Source organism: Sus scrofa, chromosome 15 (genome assembly GCF_054392235.1).
Source record: "Sus scrofa isolate SSC_HxYL_T2T_F1_AM1 chromosome 15, Sscrofa_HxYL_maternal_Yorkshire_Landrace_v2.0, whole genome shotgun sequence".
In the NCBI taxonomy this organism is placed as follows: Eukaryota; Metazoa; Chordata; class Mammalia; order Artiodactyla; family Suidae; genus Sus; species Sus scrofa.
Window position 1 is genome coordinate 149411845 of NC_139397.1, and position 20695 is coordinate 149432539.

At 56.0% G+C, this 20695-nt stretch overlaps 1 protein-coding gene across 5 annotated transcripts in view; it reads left to right on the top strand.

The window, feature by feature from the left end:
* The window catches only part of SH3BP4 (SH3 domain binding protein 4), a 91303-nt gene extending 70966 nt beyond the window's left edge, over positions 1–20337 (top strand). For 4 of the 5 annotated variants that reach the window (XM_021074833.2, XM_084998782.1, XM_084998781.1 and 1 more), the window contains 3 exons: positions 5341–7703; positions 17065–17253; positions 18352–20337. In XM_021074833.2, the coding sequence (XP_020930492.2) occupies positions 5341–7703; positions 17065–17253; positions 18352–18576 (2777 nt within the window). In that variant the 3' untranslated portion in view covers positions 18577–20337. Of the gene's footprint in view, positions 1–3209; positions 3519–4136; positions 7704–17064; positions 17254–18351 lie in introns of those variants that run through there. The other variant, XM_084998779.1, reaches the window with a different exon arrangement.
* Positions 20338–20695: the final 358 nt, after the last annotated feature.

Consider the following 20695-nt stretch of genomic DNA (forward strand, 5'->3'; position numbering starts at 1 on the left):
ATGATAAAGCCAACTTTTGGACCCTGAAGTGGATCATGGGGGGTCATTTTCTTCTAGAAATCCACCCCCCTGCCCCGCCCCCGCTAGCCATGGCCAGTGTCTCCCATGAGCTTGCTTGCTTTCTTTCTCTGTTTCTTTCCTTCTTTCTTTCTTTTTCTTTCTTTCTTTCTTTCTTTCTTTCTTTCTTTCTTTCTTTCTTTCTTTCTTTCTTTCTTTCTTTCTTTCTTTCGTTCTTTCGGGCCGCACCCGCAGCATATGAAAGTTCCCAGGCTAGGGGTCTAATCGGAGCCATAGCTCCCGGCCTACACCACAGCCATGGCAACACCGGATCCTTAACCCGCTGACCAAGGCCAGGGATTGACCCCGCGTCCTCATGGATACTGGTCAGGTTTGTTAACCGCTGAGCCACGACAGGAACGCCTCCCATGAGCTTTCTTGACCTCACCCAGCAGCAGCAGCATCTTCAGGTGACTTTCCCACAGCAGTTACCCAGTTCTGGTGGAATGGTCCATGGTGCTGCCTACAGACCACTGAACAGCAAGAGCTTTACCTTGCTTCTATCATTAGCCCCTGGTGCAGAGTGAGTGCTCAAAAAATAGTTCTTTTAATTAATCTGCTGTCTCCCAGACAAAACCATGGTGCTGGACCCCGATGCACTAAAAATCATGCGTGTCTGTGATTTCCTCTTCTCATTTCCACTTGTCCTCGACTTGTTCTTCTTCCCGTCTGTCCTTTTTATGCTTGTAGCCCTGAGCATTGCTTTAAATGTTCTTTTAAAGAAAAAGCTAACAGGGGAACCGTGAGATTTTATGAATAAACAGCAGCAGACCTATTGGGCATTGCTATAAGCAGTCAAGCCGTTTATTTTTCATAGTCTGGTAATGGGCATTGTTTTTTTGCTTTATAACCTAGCTAATCATGCTTAGAGCTGGAAATTGTGTGTCGGAATTGGGCTGAGATTTTTTTTTGGGGGGGGTCGCACCCACAGCATATGGAAGTTCTCAGGCTAGGGGTCCAATCGGAGCTACAGCTGACAGCCTACAGCAATGCCAGATCTGAGCCACATCTGCAACCTACACCACCGCTCATGGCAATGCCGGATCCTTAACCCACTAAGCAAGGCCAGATATAGAACCCGCATCCTCATGGATACGAGTCAGATTCATTTCTTCTGAGCCACAACAGGAACTCTGGGGCTGAGATTTTGAAACGAGGGCAGAGAGCTATCATTTTAAGATGATGACCCTGGGAGTTCCCTGGTGGCTCAGTGGGTTAAGGTGTTATCACTGCTGTGGCGTGGGCTCGATTCCTCGCTTGGAACTTTGGCTTGACAAAAAAAAGATACTGATACTGACCTGGGAGGAGTTATTCCTCAAAGAATATTGTAGCTCAGAGAGTAAGACAGGTGAGACATCCAGGGGTGTAGGGAGGGGCTGGTTGGCCCAGGTGAGACGCCCTGACTCCACTCCTCAGGCGCAGCACGTGCTCCAGGCAGCATTTCAGACACATCCCGATGGTAGAACAGGTGGGAGTCTTCGTCCAGCCAAAATAGGTGCTGGAAACACCTTCTGCCCCTTGGAGTTGCCATCGTGGCTCAGCGGAAATGAATCCAACTAGTATCCATGAGGTTGCAGGTTCGATCCCTGACCTCGCTCCGTGGGTTAAGGATCCAGCATTGCTGTGAGCTGTGGTGTAGGTCACGTATGCAGCTCGGATCTGGTGTGGCTGTGGTGTAGGCCAGTAGCTACAGCTCCAATTCGACCCCGAGTCTGGGAACCTCCATATGCCATGGTTTTGGCCCTTAAACAAACAAACAAACAAACAAACAAAAACCCTTCTCTGCAACCCCCCCCCATGAATCTTTTTCCTGTAGAAGAACCGAGGCAGGAAGGTAGGAAGCTGTTACTCAGGGGGCTGAGCCTCCTAACACACGGGGACATTTCGGTGTGAAATTCCAGGTCGCTGTGACTCTGGGCAGCACTGCTGGAAGTTGATAGGGATTCCTCTGCATTTGATTGGACAGGCTCTGTCCCAGGTGCTGGGGGCAGTTGATGGACAGAGAGCTGGGTCTTGGAAGGGAGTTCACACCACGGTCGGCTTGGACGGGGCCCTAACGGGGAAGGGACGCCAGCCCCCCAGCTGAGCCTCATCCTCGGGCGCAGTCAATTACCACTCCTCTCCTAAGGAGGGTGCCTTGGCATTTTAAGTAAAAGCGCTTTTGTTCTTCAGTCTGGTGAGCCTAAAGTGATCGTTTGCGTTGATACATTTTCTTAGGCTACGTCCAAAGTCTGCTTCATAGAGCTGGGTTTTAATTTTTAAAGTATTACTATAAGGGAACTATGCTGGGGGTGCCTGATAGGGATATAACTTTTGAGGAATTCTAACATGATTTTAATAGCTGGCAAGCTTTCTGTAATTGTCATCTGGTTTTCATTTCTATGGGACATTTTCATTAGCTGTGTCTAGGAAACAAAAACCACTTTACATTACAAGAGCCTGTGACTGGGAGTTCCCGTCGTGGCGCAGTGGTTAACGAATCCGACTAGGAACCATGAGGTTGCGGGTTCGGTCCCTGCCCTTACTAAGTGGATTAACGATCCGGCGTTGCTGTGAGCTGTGGTGTAGGTTGCAGACGCGGCTCGGATCCTTCCTTGCTGTGGCTCTGGCGTAGGCCGGTGGCTACAGCTCCGATTCAACCCCTAGCCTGGGAACCTCCATATGCCGCGGGAGCGGCCCAAGAAATAGCAACAACAACAACAACAAAAGACAAAAAGACAAAAGACAAAAAAAAAAAAAAAAAAAGAGAGCCTGTGACTGGAAAACAGTGGGGCAGAAGCTCTTATGCTATCCCCAGACCCCAGCTGACCCATCCCTCCCCTTCCCACCTCCCCTCAAAGCATTAGCTATCTATTCTCCTGGAGTTCTGTTGTGCCTCAGCAGGTTAAGAACCCACTGTGATGATGTGGGTTGGATCCTGGCCCGTGTTCAGTGGGTAAAGGAACTGGCGTTGCTGTGGCTGTGGTGTAGGCTGGCCGCTGCAGCTCTGATTCCTCCCCTAGCCTGGGAACCTCCATATATGGCAGGTGCAGCCATAAAAAGAAAAAAAAAAAAGAGTCATTATCTTTTATTTGGCTGTTTGTATTCACTGCCCCCCTTCAGTGTTAAGTGAGTTCTCTGTGGTGTGATTGTAGAGCAGAAGGACACAGCCAGGGGGACTCTGACGCTGCCTGTGGCCAGCGCCTTGTCCCAAGAACATGGATGCAGCTTCTCTGTTGTAAGCTTACAAGATAAATGTTCATTCCACAAATGCTTATGTGACACAGGCCCTGTTCCAGGGTCACCACTGTGAGCAAAAAATACCTTAGCGGGGCTTATACCCTAGTGGGGCCATGGAGCCCTCCCCCCCCCCCAAAATAAGTCAGAATAAATTTGTAAGCCCATCAGAACCAAAATAAACATGTAAGGTACATTTTATATTGGTTGATCAATGCTATGGAGAAAAATTGAATTAGGAGGGGGTGGAGATGTCTGTTTAAACATAACACTTTGTCTTTTCTTGTTTTTTTTTTCTATGTAATGGTTTTTATTTTTTCCATTATAGCTGGTTTACAGTCTTCTGTCAATTTTCTGCTGTACAGCAAGGTGACTCAGTTACACATACACATAAGCCTTCTTTTTTCTCACATTATCCTGCTCCATCATAAGGGACCAGATATAGTTCCCAGTGCTAACATGATGCTTTGTGAGTCCCTCTCTTTGGCTGAACCTCACTCTGGGAACCACTTTATCAGCCCCGTCTCATTTAATCCTCACCTGAACCCATTGGCAAAAGATGGCTCTTCTCCATCATGAAGAATCTCAGGCTGTGGTGCTCACACAGTTGCAAAGAGTGTGGATTGAAGGCCCAGGTCTAGGGATCCCAGAACCAGACTCTCCCCGACACCCCCGACAGAGGGTGGCAGGTGACAGCTCTCCAGGCCTAGGTCGACTTCCTGCCCAGCACATCTCTGTAACTGAGTTAATGTAAATAAGTAGAAACTTCTTACTTGTAGTTCCTGAGACTTTGCCAAGGAAATACACCTTCATTTTCATTGTTTCCTTTTAAAGGAAGGGGAAATTGGCAGATCATGGGGGAGGGGGTGGCAATTTCATAGAATAAGATGCCTGCTGCCTTCATCATATTTGAGACAAGAGGTAGGTATTTTTCAACTGTAATGTAGCCCTTTCTTTGCTTGTTTACATAAGCATCTAAGAAAAGTTTGCTTTCCATTGCTCGTTTCAGAAAGGCAGAGTATCAGCCCACTCAGCAAAACGAGGCACAACTGGCATAGGGATTGGGGAGAAATATTCAGGCTTATTTCCGTTAGGAAGACGTTTCTTCAGCCTCTGAGTGTGTATGTACTTTGTCAGGTATGGGAGGGCGAGAAAGCACCTAGGTTTTTCATTGTTATTTTTCAAAACACACCTTGCTTGTTTAAGTGACTTTTTTTTTTTTTTTTTGCTGGTCCAGTTGCTGTCTGTGTTGGTAACACACAGTTAAACACCAAGTGCCATAAATTAGCCCGAGTCATTGTTTAAAGTGTGGCGAGTTTTCAGCCTGCTTAAAGAGTTGTTTAAAAATAGTGTGAATTACAAATAGACCTAAACCTTTGATTTTCAAGGAATGAGGGAGCATTTCCACGCCATTCTTCAGAATGATCCCTTAAAAGAGGTTGAAAGAGACTGACCTCAAACATCTGATTTCATATAAACAACTTGATGAAAACGTAGGTTCAACTTGGAAACTCAGAAAGGAGCCTGATTGTCAGAATTTTGGTATTTTGTGCTGAGGGCAGAACATGGCATCAGCTCTTAAACAGAGGGGTTCTGCTGAGGGTCTTTTCGGGTCCCTGGTGACGTGGCAAGGTCCCTTAACGCAGCACCACTGTTGCCTGAATCGGTGACATTCACCTTGTCTATCGATCAGCCTCAGAAACTTAGGTGCATGAAGGAAAATTTGGTCCAGTGAGATGCTTAGAGCCGGAGGTGTGTTGCTAGTTCCCTGATGCTGATGTGTGTTTCTGAGGATGCTGGAGAGACTTGCCATCCAAATTAGACGGTGCGTTGGGATGCGATGGAATTTGGAAGGACAATGCTTGATTCAGGGGTCAGCCAGGCGAGTCACACCCCAGAGGGCACGTTGTTTGTGTCAGTTGCCTGCGCGGCTCCTGGTCCCCATGTTGGGCACGGGGGCGTTGGTTTCTCAGACCGCTCGCCTCCCAGGCTCGGGACAGGGCTCTGCCCCACCCACGCCACCGCCCGCGGCCGCGCCCTCACTCCTGTTCTGTGTGTTTCTCGCAGTGCCTTCTCCCAGTGCCTTGCTCGCAGACAATCCCACGCCTTTTGGAAACGCAAAGGAGGTGATTGCCATCAAGGACTACTGCCCCACCAACTTCACCACCCTCAAGTTCTCCAAGGGCGACCATCTCTACGTCCTGGACACGTCGGGCGGGGAGTGGTGGTACGCACACAACACCACCGAGATGGGCTACATCCCCTCCTCCTACGTGCAGCCCCTAAACTACCGGAACTCCACCTTAAGCGACAGCGGGATGATTGACAATCTTCCAGACAGCCCGGACGAGGTGGCCAAGGCGCTCGATTTGCTCGGAGGGTGGGCCGAGGACAAGAAGGGATCGAGCAAACCCTCCAGTAATAATCCCTTCTGGAACGGGGTCCAAACCAACCCGTTTCTCAATGGGAACGTGCCGGCGGTGATCCCCAGCGTGGACGCGCTGACTCCCAAAAGCACCGTGGACCTGCTCCTCTTCGACGCGGGCCCGTCCTCATTCACCGAGTCCGGCTCGGCCACCACCAGCAGCACCGGCAACGTTTTTGACGAGCTGCCGGCCGCCGGCCGCCTCCACGCCGAGCCACCGGTCAAGCGGGACAACCCCTTCTTCCGCAGCAAGCGTTCCTACAGCCTGTCGGAGCTCTCGGTCCTCCAAGCCAAGTCCGACGCGCCGGCATCCTCGGGCTTTTTCTCGGGCTTGAAGTCGCCGGCCCCCGAGCAGTTCCAGAGCCGGGAGGACTTTCGGGCCGCCTGGCTGAGCCATCGGAAGCTGGCCCGGTCTTGCCATGACCTGGACCTGCTGGGCCAAAGCCCCGGGTGGGGCCAGACCCAGGCGGTGGAGACAAACATCGTGTGCAAGCTGGACAGCTCGGGGGGCTCGGTGCAGCTTCCCGACACCGCCATCAGCATCCACGTACCCGAAGGCCACGTGGCCCCTGGGGAGACGCAGCAGATTTCCATGAAGGCTCTGCTGGACCCCCCGCTGGAGCTCAACAGCGACAGGTGCAGCAGCATCAGCCCGGTGCTGGAGGTGAAGCTGAGCACCCTCGAGGTAAACACCCATGTGGTCTTGGAGATGAAAGTCTCAGCCGAGGTGAAGAGTGACGTCTTCAGCAAAAGCACAGTGGGCCTCCAGTGCCTGAGGAGTGACGCAAAGGAGGGCCCGTATGTCCCCATCCCACTGTCGTACAGCTACGGGGACACGGTCCAGGTCCAGCTGGACAACCTGGAGCCCTGCATGTACCTGGCCGTTGTGGCCCACGGCCCGAACATCCTGTATCCCTCCACGGTCTGGGACTTCATCCACAAGAAAGTCACTGTGGGTCTCTACGGTCCCAAACACATTCACCCATCCTTCAAGACGGTGGTGACCATCTTCGGCCATGACTGTGCCCCAAAGACCCTCCTGGTCAGCGAGGTCACCCGCCAGGCCCCTGGCCCGGCCCCGGTGGCCCTGCAGCTCTGGGGCAAGCACCAGTTCGTCCTGTCCAGGCCCCAGGACCTCCAGGTCTGCATGTTTTCCAACATGACCAACTACGAGGTCAAAGCCAGTGAGCAGGCCAAGGCCGTGAGGGGCTTCCAGGTGAAGCTGGGCAAGGTCAGCCGCCTCATCTTCCCCATCACCTGCCAGAACCCCGGCGAGCTCTCGGACTTCACCTTGAGGGTTCAGGTGAAAGACGACCAGGAGGCCATCCTGACCCAGTTCTGCGTCCAGACGCCCCAGCCGCCCCCCAAAAGTGCCATCAAGCCGTCCGGGCAGAGGCGGTTCCTCAAGAAGAACGAGGTCGGCAAGATCATCCTGTCCCCGTTCGCGGCCACCACCAAGTACCCGACGTTTCAGGACCGCCCGGTGTCCAGCCTCAAGTTCGGCAAGCTGCTCAAGACGGTGGTGCGGCAGAGCAAGAACCACTACCTGCTGGAGTACAAGAAGGGGGACGCCATCGCCCTGCTCAGCGAGGAGAAGATCCGGCTCAAGGGCCAGCTGTGGACCAAGGAGTGGTACATCGGCTACCACCAGGGCAAGGTCGGCCTGGTGCACGCCAAGAACGTGCTGGTGGTGGGCAGGGCGCGCCCCAGCCCGCTGGCCGGGCCCGAGCTGAGCACGTCCGCGCTGCTGGAGCAGATCCTGCGCCCCTGCAAGTTCCTCACCTACATCTACGCCTCGGTGCGGACGCTGCTCATGGAGAACATCGGCAGCTGGCGCTCCTTCGCCGACGCCCTGGGCTACGGGAACCTGCCGCTCACCTTCTTCTGCCGGGCCGAGCTGGACAGCGAGCCCGAGCGGGTGGCGTCCGTCCTGGAGAAGCTGAAGGAGGACTGCAACAACGCCGACAACAAAGAGCGCAAATCCTTCCAGAAGGAGCTCATGATGGTGAGTGCCCAGCGGGCTGTGGGCGCCTGGAGGATGGGGCTGCCTCCAGCCTCCAGCCCCTCCCTGGCACGCGTGGATGCGGGGGTGGGCTTGTGAGGCCCTGGGCCGGCATCTGGGCCCCCTCTGCTCTCCGAAACTCCCGGGCAGGGTCCCAAGCCTGCACCCGGGGACAGGCCTTTACGTGGGAGCAGCAGGGGCCCCCACACAAGCCAGAGGGGCCACAGCGGGGGTTGTTGGGGAGGGGTTCAGGTCTCTTCTCGCTGACTCTGGGAGCTTCTCAGCAGGCCAGAGGGGGGTTCCTGGGGGAGCAGGGGCTGCTCCTCCATCACCCCTATTTTAGATCTGCTGGGAGGGGACCCACCCTTTCATCAGATGCCCAGCAGGATCCATGACTTGAAAGTGACACACCGCTCACCTCCCCAGACGCTGACTTTCTCCTGCCGGGAGTGTTTCTCTCCAGGCCTTGGTGGAAGGCTCTGCCCTCGCTCGGTACCCTCTTCCTCCTCTTGGCACGAGCTTGGGTTGCAGCGAGGTCGGCCTCCACTTTGCCAGTGGAACTGGGAGCTGGAAGCCTAAGGAGGAGGGAGGTCGTTAGAGTCCCACCTCTGGGCACGTCCAGCCCGCAGGCCGCGGGGAAGGCGTGCGCTGGATGCTCTCACGGCTCCCAGCGGACCTGGGCTCGGCGCTGGTCCCGTGCTCCACAGGCAACCCACTCCTAACTGGTTGAGGTCCAGTAGCCTCGGAAAAGCCCAGTGTCCCCTGGAAATACATCCCTGGTCGAGTCTCTGCCAGATAATCTCTATCCGCTTCCTTCTGGAGAGACGCCAACGCGGGTCCCTTCCCTGGACTCACCACTAGTCTGCGTTTCCGTGGGACGCCTCCGTGACTCAGTCCTAGGCTTTCTTCCTTGTTCCGCCAACTCCACACAGCCCTTTGCGCCTCCTAATCTCTGTAAGGTGAGACTCCCGGAGCCCCGAGCTTTTCTGCCACTTCAGCTTCACCCCAACACCTGCCGTTTCGCGTGAGTGCCTGTTGGAACGGAGAGGCCGGGGGTGTCTGCGGGCATCTGAGGATGCCGCGTGGACCGCGGTGGACAGCTGAGGCTCGTCACTGCACACGTCCCGGGCTGCCCGATGGAGGGGTACAGTCCCTGGCAGCGTGGCCCCTGCTGCGGGGCACTGCCTTGCAGCCTGGCAGGGAGCAGGCCGTGAAGATAGACCCCTGATAGAGGCCCACAGTGTTACAAAGTGCCAGGTGCTGGGCACAGAATGAGAGCCTGCCGTGGCCCAGAGGCAGGAGACAGCAGCCAGAGGTGGCAACCAGGCGGTCAGCGATAGGGCACTGATGGCAGCTTCTGTGGGAAGGAAGCAGGTTGTTGTGGTGATGGGGTAGCAGTTCTTAGGAGGCAGCAGGGGAACCTGCGCCAGTGCTGGGGGGGCTCTCCCAGAGTGGGGGCTCCAGGCCCCTCCTCCAGGGCTGGCCCACCTTGTGAGGTCAGTTCTCGAAGCTCGCATCCAGCCCGAGCTACGCAGACTCCTCCCACTCCTCGGCCCCGGGGGCAGGGGGCAGCCTCCAGCCAGCGGGGAGGGCGTCTCTCCATCGGTGCTGGAGTGATGGGCTTTCATGGAACCTAAACGCTATGGATTGCTCCTTCGTAACAGCTAGAAATGCCCACCTTGCTTGAGCAGAGGTGAAGGACCAAATAGCCCGAAGGGCTTTTTCCAGCCCCGGATGAATAATGACGCAGGACGTGATTTCTGCTTCTGTTTCCTCCTCGTTTCTTTGCATCTGTTTTTATTCACTAGGGGAACTTTGCTATGGGGCCAGGTTTTTCTGGTGGCTTCCCGGGGTTAATGTGTGTGAGGACAGGGGTCTTTGTGCATCTCGGCCCCTCCCCCACCCCCCTGCCAGCCCCACCCCCACCCGGACTCAGACTCCCACAGAGAAATTGAAATTCGACCTTGGCAGGAACGCAGCTCTGAGACAAGGTTAGATTTGTGGCACAAGGTGAAACTGGTTTTGCAGCGGACCCCCCCCCTTCCCTCCCCCTCCCCAGCTCCTCTCCTGTCTTGGCATCTCAGGGGCAGCAGGTTAGAACGGTTGGCCCAGCTTCTAGAAACCACAGGCTGCTTGATCCCCGTGTCTCTGGGCTGTCGCGGGGAACCAGGTGTTTTATTTCTAGGGACTTAACGACTTGCTAAGCAGTCAGATTTCCTACGGCCTCAACCACTGATTCAACCCGGCCCCCCATTCGAAGCCCCCCCCCCTTCCCACCCCTGTCATTGTGAAGGAGGTTTTCTGTTTAGTTGTGACTCTTTGGTTTGGAAGCAGTGACTGAAAGAGTTAGAAGTGGTGAACGTCTGGGGCAGTGACTTTGCAGGGCGATGGAGAGGAGAAGGAATCAAATAAGAACAAAGTTGCCATCCTTCCTGTACGACCCGGCCCGGCCCGTGCCCCTGGGGCCACATCTGCCTCCTGCTTGCCGGCCACTTTGGCCTTTTCTCTGTATCTTGGACACACCCCGTTCCCCTGCGCCTCGGGCCTTCGCCTGTGCTGTTCCCTCTGCCCGAATGCTCTTCCCCCAGTTTCCTGTGGTGGCTTTTCATCTCCTTCAGGTTCCAGGCCAAATATCCTCTTGTCTGCGCTTTCCTGCAGCCCTGGATAAAGCCACCGTGGGCCTCCCAGCCTCTGCCCCTGAGCCTCTGTGTTGTGTATCGTTGTCTCCACGGCGCTTGCTCGGATCCGAAATGGTCGGGTTTGCTTGTGATTGTGGTTCGTGTTATTACCCTGAGCGTGAACTCCGCGAGGACAGGGAGGCCGGGATGTAGGCAACACTGGGGCGTGTGATGAACGCGTGAGCGAGCACGTGCAGCCTGGGGCTCGGAGCCGGACCCGGCCTCGTGGCTTCCGCCCCGTTCTCTGGTTCCGTTCCCCCTTTTCACCGTTTCCGTGAACAGTTGCCATGTCCCAGCTGGTCCAGGGGCATCTCGTGTAACCCTTAAGACCTCCCGCTGTGGCTCTGCTGCCCTTTCTCACCCGCACAGCATGACCACAGTGGAGAATGACCCTCTGTGACCCTAACGAATGAACAACCACAGTGGAGAATGACCCTCTGTGACCGTGGGTGGCATCCCGCCCTAACGAATGAACAACCACAGGAGTGCAGGACACACTTGTAAGGGGCCCCGAAGACAAGGCCTCCTTGGCGTGGGTGGACCAGGGAGGGGCACGCAGGTGTGGGGGCACGGAGGGGTGGGGGCACGGAGGGGAAGGGGCTGTTGGGTTGAAGGCACAGCCTGGGCAAGGGCCAGGGATGCAGGGGAGCGGGGGATGAGGTAGAACCGGAGGCTGGGCAGATAGGGGATGAGGTGCCCGGGGGGACACGCTCCTCAAGCTGGGTGAGGCTCGCGCTCTATTCTGTGGGCGGTGAGTGGGGGCAGAGTGTTTTGGAGGATGGGAAGGGGAGCCAGGGGGATCCAGGTGTGTCCTCCTTGGGGATCTGCCCAGGTGAGTCGTCGTTCGTTCCTGCGTCCCACTCTCCAAGCTGCTCAGGTGACAGTCCGTGACACGCGCCCTTCCCCCGTCACCATTCTTTCTGAACACCTGGATGCCTGGGGTGGGGAGGGGGGACTAATACTCAGTCATCCCTGGATTTGAAACTGACAGCGCTCACGGCCTGAAGCCACCCAGAACACAGATTAGGACGTGAACCCACGTGCTGGGACTCGAATCCAGACTGGGGCTTAAACCCATGGTTTTAAATGAGAATCACTCACCTGGTATCTGGACTCACTGAGGCTCAGGGTCTTCATGCCTCCACGCAGGAGGAATTCAGTGAGAGACAAAGGGACAGGCAAGAAATAGGATTATTAAGATCGGATGATTGCGAGAGATGCCAGCGGGCAGGCAGGGGGGGGCTCTGCCCTGAGGATCCGGTGGGCTACGGTTTTATCAACCGAGGTGAGTGGGGTTGGAAAAGCCTGCCTCTTCCTTTCTGAGAGCAGTAGCTTCTCCTTAGTACCTGGTTAAGGGGTGTATTCAAATCAGCAGGAGAGGGTCCTCAAATGCCTGCCCTCGGTCTGAATCTGAAGGCAGCCCTCACCCCACCCCCTACCCACTGACCTGAGGCCGTTCTCGCCCCCCCCCACTAGTCAAGCCAGCCTGCCTTGTAGCTGACGGCTTTCTTGAGCAGGTATGAACTCACAGTGGTCTCCCAGTGGCCCTTGGGTTTCCCTCTCTGTCTGTGACCCTTTACTGCGACTTCTGCAGCCACCTGTGCCGGCTCCATCCCTGTCGGATTCACCTCTTGTTAAGGCAAAGATGGGCAGTTTGGTTTCAGCCGAGGTCAGAGATGAGACGTGAGGGCCAAAGGGATGGGCTGCCGGGCAGGGAACCCTCACAGCCTGGGACTGGACCCCTTGGCCTTTTACCCCCACCCCCCATCCCCCTTCACCCGGCCAACCTGCACAAGGGGGCGCTCTGTCCTGCCAGCTCTGGTTTCTCCTCTGTCCTGCCCTGGCAAGGTGGCCACCCCCCCTCGGGCCACCCCATCCCCACCCCGCGCCCCCCGGCTTGCACCTCCTCCGAGGGGCTGAGAGGGGCTGTTCCCGGGCCACGTGCACATCAGAGCTGACCTTCAGCCCCTCCCGGGTCCTCGGTCTGCACCACCTCCCGGGCTCATCCCAGGTATGGTCTCCCCAGAGTGAAAGCAATGCTCACTGACTTTCCCCTTTGCGAAGACCCAGCTGCTGCTCTTGGCATTGATGTTTGACGGTTCTGAAGGACGCCGCGGAAGGTCCCCTGTCTGGCCCGTCTCCCACAGGCAGCTTCTGCCAGCGGTTGGGAGTGTAGACACCATAGTTATTCCCCACTTCCTTGGGATTTGCCCTGGGCTGGCCATACTCTGCATTTTGCCCTGGAGAGCGGGCACAAGTGGCTCAGCGCCTGCTGAGCCACCTGTGCCCACCCCCCCCAGCGGGACCAGTGCTGCTGGTGGTTCTTGGTCTCTGGAGGGGGTGGCCAGAGGCTTTTAGCTACTGTTAATAAGGCCTGGTCCAGTAAGAGCACATTGAGTGGCTGGCCAACGAAACCTTCGCCACACCTGGGAATGAGCATTCCTAGCACCGTGGGACGAAATGGCCAGGCAGTGCCCCCCAAAACGTATGGCCGAAGTTAGGACCATGGGGGAGCCCTGTGATCTGAAGTTTGGCCCTTGCCATCAGCCTCTACGTGGATAAAATTACGAGCCACTGCAGCTGCCGCTCTGCCCCGTAGGACCCCCTGCGCAGAGCTCAGGGTGAAAATCAGGAGTGAGACACTCTGGCTCTGGGGAAACTGGAAGAACAGGTCTTCGGAAAGTCCGATAATTTTAGGAGGAGATTTTCTGTGCCCAATTCTTGCATCTCCTCTTATCTAGAAAAACACTAAAATCCTTCGTGGTGATGTCTGCTCCTTGTGACTGGTAGTGACCTTCAGGAGACCAGCCACAAACCTTTGTAAAGTGTGTGCCCAGCTGCATCCCCTCACCTTTATCGCATCCCCCTTTTCCTCTTTGGCTGGCATTAAATACCTCTGCCCGGGCTGTAGTTAAGGAGAAAGCAAAGGATGCCACGGTCGTCTGTGAACGCAGTCATCTCCAAGGGGAGTGAGAGCCCTGAGTCCCACAAGCTGTGAAAACTCTGGATACGGCCCGATAGCGAGGTGCATAGCAAAGGATCAAAAGAAGGATTTCAGGGAGCCCAGGCCTCTTTTGTCCCTGCTCCCTGTCCTTCGTCGCAGAAACTCCCATATGTCTTAGCTCCTCCCTCACCGCCTCATGGCAGTTTCTCAGGGCTACCTGAGATGCTGGTTCCCAGGGCTAAGTCCTAATCTTGCCCCAAATCAAACTTAACTCTCAACTTTCAGGTTGTGCATTCCCCCCTGCCCCAAGAGGAAGCAGTTAACTACCACCTGTGCATCTAGGGAGGTTCCTGGGGACTTCCTGCCAGGTGGTCCCAAAGCCCTAGGCTAAAACAGGGAGGAGCACTCGTTGCCATGGTGACGGCCCTCGTGGTGTCTGAGCATCCCTGGAAAGGAAGCCTGGCTGGAATGTGCAGCAAAACTGAAATGAGGCTTTGTTGTCTTTTCTTAAGAATCTCTTCAAACAGGGATCGGCGCCGTGGCCCCGGGACCGCCTGTTTTTGTACAAGAAGTTTTACTGGAACACAGCTATGCCCACTGGTTCAGGTGTTGTCTGTGCTGTTTTCTTGTCACTGGTAGAGACCCCCTGCCCGCAACGCCAAAAGTAGGTCCCATCTCACCCCTTACAGAGCCAGCTGACTTAAGTCACGGGTCACTCCAGGTAGGAGTCCAACTGGAACCCGTGTTGTGCTTTATTTCGTTGGGTATTTTCTGGTCTTACCTGCGGGGACCGGTGTATGTGCCGAAGTTGAAAGGGACAAGCTTCCAGAAGCACCTCCCGCCACTGCTGAGAAATGTTCTATTGCAGAGATTGGGGGGGGGGGGCATCCTTCAAGGAAAAAATGCATAAAGTACCCCATGGCAATGACAGTGTGGTCAGTGCTGGGTCCCAGCTGTGGCCACTCAGGGCCGGAGAGAGGGTTTGAGTTTCTCAGGAGCTTTGTGTCTGTGGGTGCGCCCAGGACCGAGAGCAGCTTTGATGGCCGCCCACCAGGAATCCCTGAATCAGAAGCGGGTAAGCACGTACCTGGAATTGGAGGCCACCTGCGGAGTCAGGCAGCTGGGTGGGAACACTGTCACCAGGGGGCTGGCCAGATGCCTCGGGACAGTAGGCATGGCTGGAGGGGACCTTGTCTGCCCCCGTGTGTCTGGCTCAAAGCACACCAGGCCAAGAGAGTGTAAATCCAGAATATTCTACCAGGTCAGCACGCCCTCCCCACAAACACCTAGCAGTGCCCCTTTCCTATCTTTCACACTCAAATCTAGTCAACACTGAACTTCTTTCAAACAGTGTCACCTGAAGATCTCCAAGTTCAAAGAGACCATTGTCTGAAATACCTAAGCCACTGAAAGCAAGCTTCCTGCTCAGTTCCTGGGGTCACAGGGAACCCACTGGGGTGGAAAGGCCATTGGCCTGAGCGCCAGGAAACCCGGACCTGCCTCTGCTTGTGTCCCCTCTCGCTGTGGGACCCCGGCCAAGGCTGCCTGGAGGCCAGGCCGGCTCTGACACGCAGCCGGTGTGGGAGCCCCGCCCTTCCCGGGGCTGCCCAGAAGCGCAGGAGCCCGCACAGGGAGTCCTCAGGGACAGCGGCTTATTTAAAAACAAAAACAGAAAAGGTCTCAAGCAGTCCTCAAGCTCCCTTCTGGCTTCCCGCCTCTGTAGCAGCTGCTAACCCCCAACCCGGGATGGCCCCGGAGTGATCTTGTGTTTTAAAGGGCAGAGGCTGAGATGCTGCAACATCTGGCGCGTGCATTTAGGGACACCCCCCCGAAATCAGCTGCCCTTTCTTTTTTGTGAAGTTCTCCCCAAATAAATAAATACTCAGTCTATTTTATTTTACTTGTTTGGCCACGCCCACAGCATGCAGAAGTTCCCCAGCCAGCGATCAAACCTGTGACACCAAGTCCTTAACGGCTAGGCCACCAGGGAACTCCCGAGAATACTCATTCTGCAATAACTGCATTCTTTAAAGTAGCGCCCCAGCAGATCGCTCCTGCACAGATGTGAGGCTGCTCGCCACCCCCCCACACCCCCCCACACCCAATCTTCATAAAATGTTTGAAGGGAGCACGTGAATTGTGCGTTTGGCTCCACTGGGGAGGGGCTGGCTGGTTAGTTTGGGGCTGTTTTTAACACTTTCTCTTCCGACCTGAGAAGTGACAACATTGGACAGCGTAGGGCGACAGAAAGAAGGCCCGGGCCTGGTGACTGGTAGCCGCAACTCTTTGGCCTTATCCTCACTGTCCTCGGGCCCAAGGCCATCTCAGACACCGTCTCTGGAGCCTCGGAAGCTGCTTCTGCTGCCGTCAGGCTGTAATCCGAGGGTGTGCTGGGCGGCAGAGGCTCTGTGGGGCAGTGGGGGGTGAGCCGCGCCGTCTGTGGCCCAGGAGAGGCCCTCCTCCTGCCTGGGGCTCCGTCCTGTCCTGGCCGCCCAGAGCCGCATACTAACCGTGCCAGCCTGGCCTCTTCTGTAACCAGGCTCTTCCCAGGCCCACGGCCTGGCACCAGCACCCAGCAGCCGTCGTGTAACCTGGGGTGACACATGGGGACAGTAAGCTTGCAGGTTTGTGCAGCTGATGTGGCTTCATTTCTTTGAGGCAGAGTGTTAGTGTGACCTAGCCTTCAGCCCGGGGCTGCACGGCACCCACGGGGTCTCCAGCCCTGAGCTGGAAGCTGGCCTCCTGGCCCAGCCCCTTTCATGGACAGGAGTCAAATCCCAAGGTGCCCACCTGCTGTTCTGGGCTCATTGCACGTTCCAGGCCGAGGGTGTTTCTCTCCTTCCCAAGTGCCTGTCCCTCCATCGTTGGGACCCCCGTCTCAGAGACACACCGGAAAAGTCGCAGCTTTGACGAGGGAGCTGCCCCTTTGATCCTGGAGACCTTATCCGAGGGTGCACGTGTCCGCCGTGTCCGCCTTTGGCCTCTGTTGTCCTCCCTCCGCCCCGGGCCGTCCTGTGTCTCCAGCATCCCCGTCTCAGCTCCAGGCCCCGATCAGAGTCCCCGCCCACGTCACTTCTGCCTTTTGGGGCTCCCTGCCATCTGCTGATGGCATCTCATCGGCTCTGAGCCCCAGGCTGGGCTTTGCTGGCCGTCTGGGCAAAGGGCACCCGTCAGCTCTCCAGCGGCCCCCGTAAGGGTGGGAGCAAACGAACAGCTGTCACCCCCCACACACACACACCCTGCGTGTCAGCGTCCTGGGGCTGCCACAATGTCCCGCAGTCGGGAGGCTCAGAGCAACAGGAGTGACTCCTGTCAAGGCTCTGGAGGTGTGGGGGCAGGGCTGGCTCCTCCCGGAGGCTCCAAGGGAGAGCCTGGTCCAGGCCGTTGTCCCAGCTCCTGGTTGCTCCAGTGATGTGGCCGTGTCACCCCACCTATGGACATGGCCATGCCGCCTTCCTTATGGAGATGTCTTCGTTCTGTCCCTAAGGACCCTCATCCAGTAGGGCCTCATGTTAGCGCATCGCGTCAGCAAAGACCCTCCTTCCACGGTCATATTGTGCGGTTCCAGGAGGACAAGAATTCCCGCGCAGGGGCCAGCACGCTCTGCAGGTGGCGGTTCCCCCCCCCACGTGAGCCCGGGTGGTGCTGGCGCTCAGGCCCCCTGTGCAGAGACAGCTGTCCCCGGGCATGGCCGGAGCCTGCCCCCCCGCACTCCTCATGCCTGCCCGTCCTTCCTCCGCAGGCCTTGCTGAAGATGGACTGCCAGGGCCTGGTGGTCAGACTCATCCAGGACTTCGTGCTCCTGACCACGGCCGTGGAGGTGGCGCAGCGCTGGAGGGAGCTGGCTGAGAAGCTCGCCAAGGTGTCCAAGCAGCAGATGGACGCGTACGAGTCCCCCCACCGGGACCGGAACGGGGTCGTGGACAGCGAGGTGAGTGGGAGCAAGTCTCATCCTTCTCGGGGTCCCTGGCAGAGGCGAGGCGGCTCCGCCGTCAAGCAGGATGTGGAGTGGCCTCCCCAGGGCTGCCGTCCCTTGCTGATCCTGATCTTAAGTGACCTTCGGTCAGATGGGACGGAGCGCTTTGTGCGCAGTTCTGGCCGGGGCTCTGCCCACATGGGCCAGTAATACCTGGTCTGTCATCAGCTTGGGGCAGAGCTGCTTGGCTTCCTGCTCAGGGAGGCTTTGTCTTTTCCCTGCTTCATGGAGGTCACGTTAAGCTTCTGGAAAGACAGTCTTGCGAGACCCAGGGAGCAGGAAGACCCGAGGATCAGAGCGTCCTTTACGGACGTGGCGAGTTTCTGAATAGACCGGAGGAGCTGCCGGGGATGGAAGGGCAGAGAAACCCTCTCTCTTGTTGGGCCCCTGCTTGCTACACGCACCTGCTCCCACGCAATACATTTCTTCCCCCGGGGATGTGCGGGCCAGGGACAGAGGCCACTCCATCCCTCCATTCTTTTCTATTCATTTCGCTCTTTGCGTTTGTTTGTTTAAGTTCCCCGGCCAGGGATTGAATCCGGGCCACAGCTGTGGCAATGCCAAATCCTTTAATCCACTTCACCAGGCTGGGCATTGAACCTGTGCCTCCACAGCCACCTAAGCCACTGCAGTCGGATTTTTAACCTGCGGCGCCACAGCAAGATCTCATTTCCCTCTTTCTTTTTTCTTTCCGTCTGTGTTTTTACGGGCGCACCTGCAGCATAGGGAAGTTCCTAGGCTAGGGTTTGAATCAGAACTACAGCGGCCGGCCCACACCACAGCCGCAGCAACGCAGGATCCCAGCTGCATCTTCAGCCTCTGACACAGCTTGTGACCACGCTGGATCCTTAACCCACTGAACCCGGGATGGAACCCACCTCCTCATGGAGAGAATGTCGGGTCCTTAGCCTGCTGAGCCACGACAGGAACTCCCATTTTATTCTGGAAAGAGGAGCTTCAGTGATGAGCAGAGGAGCTGGGATGCCATGTCTCACCACCCCTAATCTTTCCTCTCCCCTCGCTCTTTTCGTCCTGGACCACGCTCCCATCCAGGCCATGTGGAAACCCGCGTATGACTTTCTACTCACCTGGAGCCACCAGATCGGGGACAGCTACCGCGACGTCATCCAGGAGCTGCACACGGGCCTGGACAAGATGAAAAACCCCATCACCAAGCGCTGGAAACACCTCACAGGGACGCTCATCCTGGTGAACTCCCTGGACGTCCTGCGAGCAGCTGCCTTCAGTCCCGTGGACCAGGACGACTATGTGATTTGAAGGGGTCCCCCCACCTCCTGCTGCTCACAGGGGCGGGCCACTTGCCCTCCGTCTGCCCTGGACGCCCCGCAGTCCTATGGAGCTGGGGGTGGACAGGGAGGGTCGGCTGCTCCCTTAGATCCAGGGTCCCTCCCGGCTGGACCCGCACCCCGGACCAAGCACATGCAACGCTCCACTCACCGCCTCTGTCACAGGGGAGGGGCCGTGGGAATTTCTACGGCAGGTTGTTGCCAATCAAATAGCTTTCTATTTGTTAATTATACCTTGAGATTTAAAATCACTTTTTTTTTAAAGTATGGGGGGCTAGGGGCCGATGAGAAAGGTGATACCTAATTTTTTAATGGACCATAAAGATTTAAAAAAAAAAGAACACTTCATAGGGGCAGATGCTGTTGAGGTTTTTATGTTCTCGAAAGACCTTTTTAAATTATGTTCCAGATGTATATATGTATTTAAGGGTCGTGGGAGCATTTCTAATTGCCAGGCACACTCGGCATTTCAACACTGAGCTCGGAAAGACACTCGTTCAGGCGTTGGGCCGTCTGGGGTCTGTACGGAAAACGAAGTCAAACAGGAACCGTGCTGTTTCAGTCAAGAGTCTGGTCCTCACCCATTCTTCCCGAGATCATCCTAGGCCCTGGCTTTCCTCGTGTTTTTATTTACCTTCTGTACATCGGCCCTGTGTCGCAGGAAAGGATCAGCCACAGCACAGGGGAGGCTTTTTTGAGCTTTAGCGGCCAGAGGGAAATCCAGTTTTATGCCCTTGAGACAAGCGGGCAGCGGGCAGGCAGCCTTCTCTCCCGCCCTGCCGGGGCCGTCAGTCCTGCAAAAGAGCTGCACCATTTGGAGGGAGGGGGTCCCCGAAGCTCTAAAGCCACTGTCCTGCTTCTCCCTGGAGGCAGGGGGAGTGCTTCCTGCGGAGCTCAAAGCCTCACCTCCGGGTATGAAGAAAACGCCACCCCACGTGCACCTAATGCTCATGGCCAGGGGTGTCCGCTGCCGTTTGCCAAACTGCATTTCACCTAAAACGTCACCCCTCTGGCCTCCTGGTGTGTCCATCTTTCCTTGGACGTAAATAGCATAGGGAAGTCTCTTTTAAAAAAAACACTGTAACGATTACCCAAGCAAAATGAATGTTTTCTGAAAACATTTCCCGCATACAGTGGGGCCCACTGAGTTCCCAATGCTGGTTGCAGATCCGCGTGCTGGGCTGAATTCTGGCTGCATCGCCAGGAGGGAGTGAGGGGCGGGGCTGAAGACTCCAGCGGATCTGAGGAGTCGATCCCCAGGAAGGAGCCAGGACACGCGCTGTGCTCACCTGAGGGATGCTAGGCCATCTGGAATCCCTGAATGTCATTCCCTCTGTCCGCTTTCTGGAGGCCTGTTAATTACTTAGCCTCATTGATGTAAATGCTCTCTCAGGCAGCAACACTCTTAGAAGGCTGTTGATTCAGATACTGAAGACCAACTAGCTAGAAACACCCACGAAAAGAGCCCTGCCTCGTTTCTTCTGCAGGAGCCTGGACACACACTCGGCCGATCCTCACCCAAAGTCACCTGACCTTCTGCTTCTTGACTCTCCGCCTTCAGTCTTCCCAGAGAGCATCTCTCACTTTCCCCCCAAAGAAGAAACCAAACCAGTCGCACCTTAAATATGGATATTTTTCCTCAGGGGCTTTAAATTGTTTCCTATGCAACATGTCTTGTAGCACAAAATTCGATTCTACAAAAGTTGCAGTAAATTTTCTTTGGATATTTTAATTAAGTGTGTGTATGTTCTTCTGTCCCCACGCAGCCTCTAAAGGAAACACAAACAAAACGTGGCGTAACTCTTTGCGGAGAACAGTGCCCCTGCCCCCACACCATTGCCCCTGGATGATGGTGGCACAGTTGCTTTCACGGGTATCTGTTGTCTAGCTGTTAATTTCATTGCTCTTGAAATACACGCTCTCAGCCATCACTGACTCATGGGAATCAGTGTGGCCCAGCGTACCCAAAGGGTGCAGGTGGGTGGCTTGCCATTTTCTTGGTCTCTTGCACCTGGAATGGGCAGATCCCAAACCCGCAATACAGCTGAGGATGGAACCATGGCTGTGCGCCAGGACTCCGTTGCTAGTGA